The 12969-nt window shown below is 41.0% G+C and overlaps 1 protein-coding gene across 1 annotated transcript; it reads right to left on the bottom strand.

The window, feature by feature from the left end:
- Positions 1–6630: 6630 nt before the first annotated feature.
- Positions 6631–10669, bottom strand: LOC117409594 (zinc phosphodiesterase ELAC protein 1-like). The gene is made up of 3 exons (XM_034015868.3): positions 10267–10669; positions 9207–9683; positions 6631–7162 (listed from the first exon to the last, which is right to left on the bottom strand). Exons 1-3 carry the CDS (start codon positions 10421–10423, stop codon positions 6690–6692), a joined length of 1107 nt encoding a protein of 368 aa, XP_033871759.3. The 5' UTR covers positions 10424–10669; the 3' UTR covers positions 6631–6689.
- Between the last annotated feature and the right edge of the window lie 2300 nt (positions 10670–12969).

The raw sequence follows: 12969 nt of genomic DNA, 5'->3' as shown, positions 1-12969 counted from the left end.
TAGACAGAGTACTTACTGTAGCTGGTTGCCAGATTATAGAAATGTAATTTCTTCTATTTTTTTTTATCAATGTTCTTAAACAGTAAAATACAAAAATGTAATGAGATAATCAGTTAGATACACCAAAATGTGATCTAATGGGGCAGCAGTGTGGAGTAGTGGTTAGGGCTCTGGGGCTCTTGAACGAAGGGTCTTTGGTTCAATCCCAGGTGAGGACGCTGCTCCTGTGCCCTTGAGCAAGGTAATTCACCTAGATTGCTCCAGTAAAAACCCAACTGTATAAAGGGGTAATTGTATGTAAAAATAATGTGATAACTTGTAACAATTGTAAGTCACCCTGGATAAGGGTGTCTGCTAAGAAATAAATAATAATAATGGTTAGAGTTCATTATTATTATTATTATTATTTATTTCTTAGCAGGTGCCCTTATCCAGGGCGACTTAGTCGTAAACAAAAATACATTTCAAGAATTACAGTACAAGTAATAATACAATTAAGAGCGAGATAAATATAATTACATAAATCACATGCATGGTACTACTTACACCACTTTATATTCCTGCATGTTAGGGTCTGTATTAATACATGAAAAACAATAGCCTATACAAGTATACATGCCAACTTTAACAGTACAAGTAAGTGACAATACTAAATCTTTTAAAGATCCAAGTGCATAACTATATATCCGTGTAAATACTGTGGCACTGGATGAAATTTGCCATCGGAAAAAGAAGGCAGTCTTGACAACAGAGCACGGTTCAATAGCGGGCAGGCTCTGTATTTTCAGCAACAGGTTCACAGCAAGTAATACAGCTCACTGCACACGATTCTCCACTCTGAATCCACACACACCCTCAGGTCTGCCCCCCCCCCCCCCCCCCCCTTAGTTCTCCTCGTCCCTGAGGAGACAAAGTCCATGAGACAGCTAGGCAGACATGTGTGACATTGTGGCCGACAAAAAGGGACAACTGATGGGGTGTCAGCGGGACACCCTGGCAGGCTGCTGGCTGTCAGAGCCAGCTGGCAATGTAGAAGTCCCGGTTAAAGGTGAGTCTGAGGGTCCAGCCCCCAGGTTGTCTCTATGCCCCGCCCCAGTATGGATCACCACCTTCCGGCCCATGGTCACCTCCCCAAGTTGGTCCAGGACCCGGCCAGGCCCCACCCAAGCACTGTCCAGCTTGGGGCAGCTTTCGGCAGGGGCTATAAACCCAGACAAACTTCCCAGCCAAAAAGTGCCGTCCCCTCACCCGAAGGGCGTAATACCGCTTTTGGCGGCAACCTGCAGCCTGCAACCGGCCACAGGAAATGCAACGCGTGGTGTCCAGACGATCTGGGGTATCCTCTGCAGCATCGGATGGCCGGCCATACAGTAACTCAGCCGGGATTTTTATCTCTCAGCCCAGCATCAAAGCAGGGGTCCAGCTGGTCGATTCCTGCACGATAGTACGGGCATGTTAACAGGCCTAGGGGCAGCTGTACATCCCAGTCTTTCTGGTGGCTAGCGGTGACAACTGTGCAGGGAGGGTACGGTTAAACCGCTCCGCCAGCCCGTCGCTCTGGGAGTGCAGCGGAGTGGTGTGGGTCTGATGGTACATCTCTGCAAAGACCCAGGACTCAAAGTTATTATTATTATTATTTATTTCTTAGCAGACACCCTTATCCAGGGCGACTTACAGTCGTAAACAAAAATACATTTCAAGGATCACAAGTACAAGTAATAATACAATTAAAAGCAAGATAAATACAATGACTTTGGTTCTAGCAAGTACAAGCATGACAAAATACGATTCAATAACGGAGCAGATAACAGTGACAGTGATAGTTACATCAGGATATAATTAAATACAAAATACTACAGATTAAATAACACTTGACAGATTACAGTACTCTAAAGTACAGGATTAAATGCAATAAAATAGGGGGCAGATAAGAGCAAGTAAAGCGCATTTAAGGAAGAGTGATAAGTGTCCAGGGGGGAAAAAAAGAGGAGTTCTACAGGTGCTGTCTGAAGAGGTGAGTCTTGAGGAGGCGCCGGAAGGTGGTCAGGGACTGGGCAGTCCTAACATCTGTAGGAAGGTCATTCCACCACTGCGGGGTGAGGGTGGAGAAGGAACGTGCTCTGGAGGCAGGGGAGCGTAAAGGAAGTAGAGCCAGTCTTCTAGTGCAGGAGGAGCGGAGAGGTCGAGTGGGGGTGTAGGGAGAGATGAGGGTCTGGAGGTAGCTGGGCGCAGTCTGGTCAAGGCATCTGTAGGCTAGTACAAAGAGTCTTGAACTGGATGCGAGCAGTGATCGGGAGCCAGTGGAGTGAGCGGAGCAGTGGAGTTGCGTGGGAGAAGTGAGGCAGAGAGAACACCAGGCAAGCAGCAGAGTTCTGGATGAGCTGGAGCGGACAGGTGGCGGATGCAGGGAGGCCAGCCAAGAGGGAGTTGCAGTAGTCTAGGCGGGAGAGTACCAGGGCCTGGACCAGGAGCTGGTTGGCGTAGTTGGTGAGGGTCGGATTCTTCGGATGTTGCTCAGGAAGAATCGGCAAGTGCGTGCCAGAGTGGAGATGTGCTGGGAATAAGAGAGGCAGGGGTCCAGGGTGACTCCGAGGTTCTTGGCTGAGGAGGAGGGAGAGAGTGTGGTAGATTCCAGAGGAACAGTGATAGAGAGATCAGAGGAGGGGGAGGAGGAGGAGGGAAAGAAAAGGAGGTCAGATTTAGAGAGGTTGAGTTTGAGGTGATGCGAGTGCATCCAGGAGGAGATAGCAGACAGACAGGTAGAGATACGGGAGGGGATGGTGGAGTCAGAGGTGGGGAAGGAGAGGAAAATCTGAGCATCATCAGCATAGAAATGGTATGAGAAACAATAGGATGCGATGTGGGGGCCCAGGGAGCGAGTGTAGAGAGAGAACAGGAGAGGACCCAAGACTGACCCTTGGGGGACTCCTGTTGAGAGACAGCGAGGTGTTGAGGTTGCTCCACGCCAGGTTACCTGGTAAGTGCGGTTGGAGAGGAAGGAGGAGAACCAGACCAGAGCAGTGCCAGAGATTCCCAGGTCAGCGAGAGAGAATAGTAGAATAGAGTGATCGACAGTGTCAAAGGCAGCAGAGAGGTCGAGGAGAATTAGGACAGAGGAGAGCGAGGCAGCTCGGGCAGAGTTTAGTGAGTTGGTGACAGACAGGAGGGCGGTTTCAGTGGAGTGAGCAGAGCGGAAGCCAGGTTAGAGAGGGTCGAGCAGAGAGTGGTTGGACAGGAAAGCAGAGAGCTTTCAAAGTTGTGCCCCTGTGGTGCTCCAAACCGGCAGAAAAAGCCTTCCTGCAGCACTTCTGCCACTGTCTCCGCTTCTTGATCCGGGGTAGCATATGCCTCTGGCCACTTCATGAACTTCACTACGACATCAGTGCTTAAGACTTTGCCTGAGGATGTCATTGCTGCAAAACTAAGCATTATACATTGTTACTATGAAGTCAATACTGAAAAAATCACAAATAGAAGAAGAAACGAAAGAGAATTGTTTTGTGTTTGTAAAACCCTGTGTTTGGTTGACATTGCATAATTAATAAAATGTGTTATAATGTGCCAATTCATCAATATTGGTCATCTATTTATTTGACTTCTGAAACATATGACAGATGCATTGATATTTATGGTACTATATCAAACCCAAACTATGGTCATATATAAATCACTTGGGTTGATAGACTACATTGCATTAAACATGCATAGTATGCACCAATTATTTCACATTATATGCTCCCTACAACATATGTTTTGCCTCAGTGTCTGTACCGTAAAATGTTATGGCTATAAATTGAATTTGGAACGTATAGTAATTTAAGGTCTTGCATTAAATTATTAAAAATGTTTACTTCTTAAGAGCATTTCATAAATCCTCTAGAATAGTCTACCCTTCCCTATTTGTAAATGTAGCATCACAATCACAGTTCAAGTGTTTTCTGTTCATTGTAAATTCTGTCAGCTTTGCAATGGTTACAAAGAAAACATATAAACTGCTAAAACACCGATGTGGCAAAGTGGTTTGTAGTGAACAGGTGTAGAGGTGATGCAGTGTTCAGGAAAGATTTGAAACACAATTCACGGTTAAACAGCTCTTTATTTGCTGGTAAATAATAATAAATGGCTCTACACACACCAATGTGTATCGTTCAGTTAAACCACAGGGTTCAGTCCCAAAATAATAATGCAATAATAATAACACACAACACACACACGACCGCTTATCCAAACAGTGGTGCAGGGTAGTCCGGGTTCGGTGCTGGCCTTTAGCAACAGCTCCTGGCTAGTGTTAGCCGTCTAACAATGACAAACAATGACAGTTAGAACAACAAAACACAAAACACTCAGTTATTTTATATCTGTACTCCTTTTACAGGTCCGTCCGTAACCATAACAACGGAACAGATAGCTTGGCCACATCCCGATATACCTTCAGTCACGCCCCCTTTGGTAGCAATCACGTCTCCTCCAATGCATGACTGACGCATCGCCTACCGCAGTAAGGTGCTGACTTCTAGTATTGTGGCTTCACCTCCTTTTTCGAATGGATGACTTCCGACTGACCCTGGAATGAACTGTCAAACCATCCAGTCCAGGGCACACTGTTCCCGTTATACTGTGCCCTCACAGGTCGGGAGGGACATTGTGACTTGGATTCATTCGCTCTCTGTCACCCCCCCCCCATACAATAAAAAATTAAATCAGTGTATATCCAATAAACACCGGAAAAACACTGGACATGGTGACTCAAATCACATTGACTTGACCCCTTTCCCCATGAAAAAAATAAATAAAAATAAACCTACAAAAAAATAAAAAATAATAATAATAATAATAATTAAAAAAAACACTTTCCAGTGCAGTTGGGCAATGCCCCTCCTTCCTGACTTGTATCTTGCATTGATTCGTTTTGAATACTTTAAACCCACCCCAACTGAGTGGAAGCAAATTTCTACATTTCTATTGGAGGGTTGTAACAAGCTTGCAAGATTTAAAACAAGATTACAAGAAACGGAGGATTGTTCTTGCTCGCTAGATTTAAAGCTATATTACAGTTTGATAGGGAATTACACGTTCATGGAATGTAAAAGAGAATTGCAAACTGTGGCCCTTAAGAATATGCCCGTGACCAGAAGGATTTCGTTATGGAAGACAGCCAATGAAAGAAGGTACAATTGAAGTGTGCAAGTACTGTCAAGTTACTATACATATCAAAAAGAAAAACAAAAAAAAAAAACCGGGGGCTCCCAGGTGGCGCATCCAGTAAAGGCGCTCCACGTGGAGTGCAGGATGCGCTCTATAGTCTGGACGTCCCAAGTTCGAGTCTAGGCTATTCCTTTGCCGACCGAGGACGGGAGCTTCCAGGGGGCGGCGCTCAATTGGCCGAGCGCCGCCCGGGGGGAGGGAGGGTTAGGTCGGCCAGGATGTCCTCAGCTCACCGCGCACCAGTGACCCCTGTAGTCTGGCCGGGCGCCTGCGGGCTTGCCTGTAAACTGCCCGAGAGCTGCGTTGTCCTCCGACGCTGTAGCTCTTGGGTGGCTGCATGGTGAGTCCGCAGTGTGAAATAAAAGCGGTCGGCTGACGGCACATGCTTCGGAGGACAGCGTGTGTTCGTCTTCGCCCTCCTGAGTCAGCGCAGGGGTGGTAGCGGTGAGGCCAGCATAAAAATATTTGGCCATTTTCCAAATTGGGGTGAAAATAATACAAATAATTGACAACGACTAAATTTATAAAAAAAAAAAAAAAGAAAGAAAAACAAAATAACCGAAAACAATAATTTCATACAGTATACAAAAACCGAAAGCACCGAAAAAAACCAAAAAACGATTTACATATAACTTGAAAATAGCTAAAAAATAAAAAAGTACCAAAAAATGAAATTAATAAAAACCAAAAAACAGAAGCCCCAATTATAATTATATACAGTTTTTGTTCAAAATTGTGAGGCAATCCTTTTTTACAAACCATTTAAAAGAATACATATTTGTTATCTTCTGGAGAATCCTTCTAAACAACCAGAGCTATGTCATAAAGCATTTTCTCCACTCTTGTGTGCTGCTGTTCACTTTTGACTTTATACATTTGATTTCTATCATTTTAGCCCATAAAGTCATAAGGCATTTGAAAACATTATATATTCAGTAGCTTCTTTTTTCCTAGTTGGTAAAGGTTACATCTTGAAGAGTAACAAACATAAAACAGTAAGCAAAGGCTTGGTAAAGGAAACACAGCCACAGGAATAATCTTCGCTCATTAACAGAACTCTGTTCACAAAGATTGGTTATTGTAGTAACCCTAAAATACACTTTTTTTAAACAAATATTTTGACAAGATGTTTTCAATAACGAGTTACTTAAGCCAAAAAACGGATATGCAAATATGTCCATTTTCTGTAACATTTCCTGATAACTAATCAGAAGTGCCCCTAGAGCAGTGGTGTAATCCAGGGTCTATGCAGGTAAACAGCATTGGCTGAGGGCCAATAACAAATCTGTTCAACCACCAAACAGGGGAGTTTACCCACTTTATTCATCACTACACCACTGCCCTAGAGTATCAACCAGTAGTTAACTACAACTAGCTCCAGTTATTGTTAGTAATAACCTTTTAAAAAATACAGGGCTACAGGAAAAAAATGTTAAACACATTAAAATATTTTATTCTGATAAAAAAAAAATACAATACAAAAACTAGACTCCTTTTTTAATTGGAATTACTATTGTTAAAAAATCTTCAGCCAATATAACCTCCTGGCCATTTAAAAGTGCTGCAGCTTGCCTTTTCAGTTCCATGACATCATCCTCATCCCCCTCTTTTAGGAGAGCTTGGGGCTTGTATCTCTGGCTAAAATGATAGAGAGCCAGTTGCTTTGCTTGGCATGCTTTTGCAAACTCTGCTGCCATGCTGGGAGTGCTGTGCCCGTGCTCCATGGCCTTGTCTTTCTGGGTGTCATCCAGCGTAGCTTCATGGACAAGGACATCTGCTCCATGGCACAGCTGCTGACCAGCATCGCCCACAAGGCTGCAGCAGTCCCCCAAGATACAAATCTTTCTTCCTGGGATAGGTTCCTCCAAAACATCTGACGGGAAAACTGTGACACCATTTTCTAGGACTACAGATTGTCCCGTTTTTAGTTTGCCATAAACTGGTCCTGCCTTTATTCCTAAATGGAAAAGAAGAGGATTGAAATTCAAACAAATTCAACTCGATGGATGTAAACAAATATGACGGGCGGGATATAAACTGGATTATGCAGCAGTCAGCAAACCAGACAGAGAGCTCTACGGCAAAAACACTTTGATAACTATGTGGTACGAACTTCAAAGCCATTTTCTGTTATATATGTATTTACATATCTTGTATCAGCTATATTTAAACAAAATATATAAAAGTTGTATTTGCTATCCAACCTTGCCGCACTTATTTTCTTGACTGATTCAAATATTAAATATCTACTGCAGACTCAGCCATAGTGGAAAATTAAATGCCCCTTGAGAAGACTACTGTTACCTCCAGGGTGCAATACCATCAGCATTATAGCCCCCTGTCGGTAACAATAGTCTTCCCTCAGGTTAATAATTTTCCACTATAGCCCTCCTCTCCAGTCCATTATATTATATTATATTATATTATATTATATTATATTGTGACCAAGCCCTGGCTCAGGCTCATTTGCACCCTTTAAAAAAACTGTCAGTTTTAGCGTGGTTGTGCACGTTAATTAAACACAAAAATAAACAAACAAAACCTAACTTCTCTCAAACCTAAGTTTTTTTTTCAACCAGGCTGGGTAAAAGCCTTCAGTGGTTTTCTTCTCTGTTCTACACACAGCACCTCATCTTTTACCAGCTTCTTGATGGTCCTCTCAATGGAGCTTCACACTCCCTTTTTATTTCATGTGGCTGGTCCCACTTAGCAACAGTTACCTCGTTTGAGACCAGCCACATTCTCACATGGATTTTGGCAGGCTGGGTGTTAACCCCATCCCTGCCAACCACCACCAAAACATGCACATTATTTACAGGCAGGGATCTGCCCTGTCACAATATATATTCTCCTTTTATCTACCCTGTGTTCCAATCTGTGAAGGGCACACAAACCAAGTTTGAGGCAAATTTTCATGCTTTGATGTCTTAATCATCAGTAAAATAAAGCATACTTTTTTTAATTTCTGTGTCGTGGGGTTTTGTCTTTGTGACAGGGTGAGGGACATCTAGTTGTGATGTTTGGCCTCTCGACATACGGAGGTGCTAAAGCCATTAACTTCCTTCCCTTGCCAGACCAGTGTCTATGGCCAGTTTACGGTGGCCATCTTGGTAAGGTCAGCCACATAGATGCTTTCAACCTTCCCTTCTCCAATACAGAGATTAAAGAGATACACCTGTCAACTAGTGATAGGTGTATCGCTGATTGTGGAGGCGGAGATTTAAAGTATATAAGGGGATTTTGATGACTTGGGAGTTAGTCGGGTTTCAGAAGCATAGGAGGGCTACAGCAGAAACCTCAGACTTTGCAGCATAATTAATTTTGTTTATACCTCCAAAACAATAGAGCCCACAATTCCACCTGTGACCAGGAGGCGGACACAAACAAGAGAACCACTGTGACCAAAATCCGAGCCCCTTGTAACCTTGTGGAAAAAGGTCAGCATGTGAAGACTACCCTCTTTTCTACCCTACTGAAAATATTTTGTTTATACTTTTGTGTTGTGTGAATACAATTTTTGGACACTGTAAATAAAAATTACACCATTCTTTTGAACTTCTGTTTCTGAGTTTTGGGTTCAGTTTTCAGTCCCATTCACAGTCCTTAACTACAAAAAAATAACATGTTTACATTATTACTGCAGTAGTGAATTAAACAGACAGCAAAGTACAAAACATCTCCAAGCAGAACAAAATATTGCCCAAAGTGGCCAGCACAGCTTTATTAAAAAACAAAAACAAGCTGGCTTACAAAAAATTAACTGTCAACATGGTCTGTGAGGACCTATTATGGCCTAGTGGTTGAAACTGAATACCTACAGGCAGAATATCCAAGCTTTGCCAACCTTTCTGTCACTGACCAACAGTACATCACCCATTGAGCACATTAGCCAGTACAGATGGATACCCATGACAGACAACTTAATTGAAGTTCGGAACACAGAAAAGACAAGTTAAAACAACAATGACAGCGACAATAGAAGTGCTGCATAGTATATTTACCCAGCTCCTTCAGCTTCTGTACATTTAGTTTTCCTGGACGCTCCCCTTCCTGCACCACAAACCCAAAGGAAGGTATCCGATGATAAAGCCGAAATGCTTTAACAACAACTTGCTCGTTTTCAATAAGGGTGTAGGAGTTATGTGCCGGGTCCAGATGGATAGTCCTTCCTTGGCTTTCTTGTGGATGAAGTCCTTCATCGCAGTTACTCATTTTTGGGTCCAGAAGTCCTTCTGATGGACTCTGGTCTGCAGTAGGAACAAGCTCATGGACTACATAAGGAAACAGCAGCTGTGAACTGGAAAGCCCCAGAGTGACTCGAAGAAACTTTCTCAGCCCAATCGGTCCATAGATCTCCACAGGCTGGTGATCTTTGCCAGCGGTGGAAGTGCAGTGGAGGCTCACAGTGCAGAGAAGACCAGGGAGTCCAAACATGTGGTCCCCATGAAGATGGGTGATAAAAACTTTTGTGATCCTACCTGGAACATTGAATCAGAGAAAACAATGCAGTTTATTAGCTCTCAATAGCTTGCTACTTACATTATATATATATATATATATATATATATATATATATATATATATATATATATTATATATATATATATAGCAATGTATTTTATGACTACATTAAGTTAGATGTGTTAACTCCATTATGTTAAATCCATTATGTCAATGGGTGAAATGCTTGCAAGCTTAGCTATTATTACTAAATTATTATTGTATTAACGCTTGGTTTGTATACCTCTTTGCAATAAAAACAAAATTCAATGCTTCCTAAAAATATTACTATTTTACATTACAGTGTCTGGCATACAATTCTTGCATTGTGTAACTTAACTACACGCGGACGGTAGGTAACAGTAACTAATGCTTATGTCAATATAAATAAAAACATTTATAGGACGCGGGTATCCTGCAATATTCCCCATTGCATTTTTTTGTGTCGTCATCGGTTCGCGTCAATTTAGAAACAAAACAGTCGACATTCATTACATGAGCTCACAACATGCTTACAATCTTAAATGGCTGCGACATCAAAACACACAGACTACAACTCACTAGCTTTCAACTGGCTCTTCATTAGTTGGGTCTGAGTCCCTTCACCGCAGTCAAATAGCCAGCAGTCCCCCTCTATACGAAGAACCAGCGCTGAGGCACCGCGATGCGGCGAAGGGTAGGCAGAGCCAGTCCCCAGGAAAGTCAAATCCATAGCCATTTTTGTAAAAATAAATAAATAATACTAGGAACTAGAAGCAGTCTGATTTTGCACTACAGACGGTTACCACAATGTAATTCTCATCCACTGTGTACACCTTAGCCTGAACTAAATATTTTCCTTCACCGCACTTGCAGCACTGAAAGCTACTGTTTCAGAGGGAGACTAATCATGCGCAGTTATCTTCTGAACTACATTTCCCAGCAACTATCTGAGTTCTGTATCTCCCGAGTCCCGCGAGATCTGTTTCTGGACGTGTGCTGATCGGTTGCATTATTGAAAGTGCAGTTGCCTTAACAGTAACATATTAGGGCTTCTGATTTTCGGTGTTTTATTCAGACTTTTCTACTCTCCTTTAAGAATTAAATTGATACCTGTTAAGCCATATCGTGTATATCAATCAGAACTGAGAAACGTGTTAAGAGTATTTTTTTTAAACTATGGAACAACTAAATGTGCTTTTAAAATACTATATATATATATATATATATATATATATATATATATATATATATATATATATATATGTTTAAAAATAAGAAACAAAGGTTTCTTTCATTTCATGTTATGCATCTGAAATTTCGTCAAGATAATAAATACATTTAAAAACAAATCAGTGGTATTTCCTTCATACCAAAATAGAACAGTATGTAATAGAAACTAAACTTTATTGTTCCGCCAAAACAGATACTAAATTCCCAACATCATTCCAAATGTGAGAAAACACAGCTTGTATCGATCGCTTTTCAGTTTCTAAACAAATCACATCACTCAGTGACATTGGGAGTAAATATCTATTTGTGGTCTCAAACATTTCCCCACTTAATGTAACTAAAATAGAGTAAACAAACAAACAGAAAAAAGAGATACAAGATGAAATATTACTTTTATTGTGGTTGCAAATATTGTCAAATTTCTAAAATATTAACTCTGCTATTCTGAGGTCAGTAGATCATTGAGCTTGACAAAAACAGGTTCTACATTTGGGTTGGGAAATGTATTTTGTACATTAGAAAATTAACGTAAATTAGTCAAAAGAAAAAAAAGGGAAGTAGTAATTATAAAAAACACACCATGTTCTATAATGCTTTTAATGTGCTGTGGTTTACTGGTGCTTGGTTGTGCTTACAGTTGTATGACCCGTTTGTTATCTTATCCCTATACACTGATGCCCAAAAGGACTGTATTTTCAATGCAAAATGCTGTGATTCATATTGATGGTATTAGGACACATGTAAATATATTATTATTTATTTCTTAGCAGACACCCTTATCCAGGGCAACTTACAATTGTTACAAGATATCACATTATTTCTACATACAATTACCCATTTATACAGTTGGATTTTTACTGGAGCAATCTAGGTAAAGTACCTTGCTCAAGGGTACAGCAGCAGTGTCCCCCACTTGGGATTGAACCCACAACCCTCCGGTCAAGAGACCAGAGCCCTAACCACTACTCCACACTGCTGCCTGGTGGTAAATATGAGCAATTTTATTTTATATGAACACTTAGTTTTCAAATTTCATGAAAAATACCTGCATTTGAAATTACAAAGGGAAATATGAATTTCCAATGTAAAAAAAAAAAAAAAAAAAATAATCCTTTGTGCAACCTTACTGATTTAAAATTGTAAACGATATAATACGTGATTTAATGATCATGGCCTGTAAGAATGTAGGCCACACATAGAACCGCTTGACCTACTGTGGTGAAAAACTCTACATGCTTTAGCACAAATTATTGAGAGATCAGCAAAACAAAGAACATAGTCAAGAAACAATAAGAAAAATAATTTGAAAAAAGTTATCTATGCAAGTTAAGAAACATTTCTCACTTTCAAGTTGATACCCAAGGTGTTTAATTACTGCTTCACAGCTGTTTTATATTATTTCCCTGTGATATTTCTTTAACAGCAGGTTTGTTTAAATGGGCTCTCTTACAAGATAGATCAAATTATTATGCAGACATAATGCCTGACAAGAACAGTATTACATGTCAGGTTTACAGTATAATGGGCAAGACAGCAGAACTGAAAACCCTGTTGACAATAAGGCACTTTTTTGGCATATGCTCCTGTATCCAAGACAAGATATTTCACAAGGAACAGTCACTGTGTTTTCCACCCAAATTACACTGAAGGAATTGGAGGTGATAATCATTAAAGGCAAGTTGTATATTCTATGCAATAGCTTAACTCTTTAAACACTGCAAACCTGTGTACAGGGTTAGGAAAGAGAACTCTATTCAAATCAGCCAGCCAGTAAACTAATATTTATGCAAGTGTTAAGTGACCTAGCGTTAAATAACGCTCCAGAATATTTTTATACACGGTTTATGCTCTGTGTATTACTATGTGCATCTGTGTCAGTTTGTATTTGTTTTTCAGTATAACAAAACTATTTAAGTAGTTATACTAGGGCAGTCCTTCTGTGAGTGTTGACTTTTCACATAGAATCAACCCTAGCTGCCCAGCCTACACCCTGTATCGACAGTGTTAAAGTCACGACTGTGTAGTGGAATAACAAAAATATAACAAGAGTAG

Source organism: Acipenser ruthenus, chromosome 2 (genome assembly GCF_902713425.1).
Source record: "Acipenser ruthenus chromosome 2, fAciRut3.2 maternal haplotype, whole genome shotgun sequence".
NCBI lineage: Eukaryota > Metazoa > Chordata > Actinopteri > Acipenseriformes > Acipenseridae > Acipenser > Acipenser ruthenus.
Note: the sequence above shows the minus strand (reverse complement) of the source record. Positions and strands in the feature narration are given on the sequence as shown.

What these genes read in the sequence shown, in the direction of transcription:
- LOC117409594 (XM_034015868.3), bottom strand. Translation starts at nt 10,423, where the DNA reads ATGGCTATGGATTTGACTTTCCTGGGGACTGGCTCTGCCTACCCTTCG. An exon ending in GAAGAGCCAGTTGAAAGCTA is followed by an intron (nt 9,684 to 10,266) that starts GTGAGTTGTAGT and finishes TCAATGTTCCAG; the next exon opens with GTAGGATCACAAAAGTTTTT. An exon ending in ACAGAAGCTGAAGGAGCTGG is followed by an intron (nt 7,163 to 9,206) that starts GTAAATATACTA and finishes TTTTCCATTTAG; the next exon opens with GAATAAAGGCAGGACCAGTT.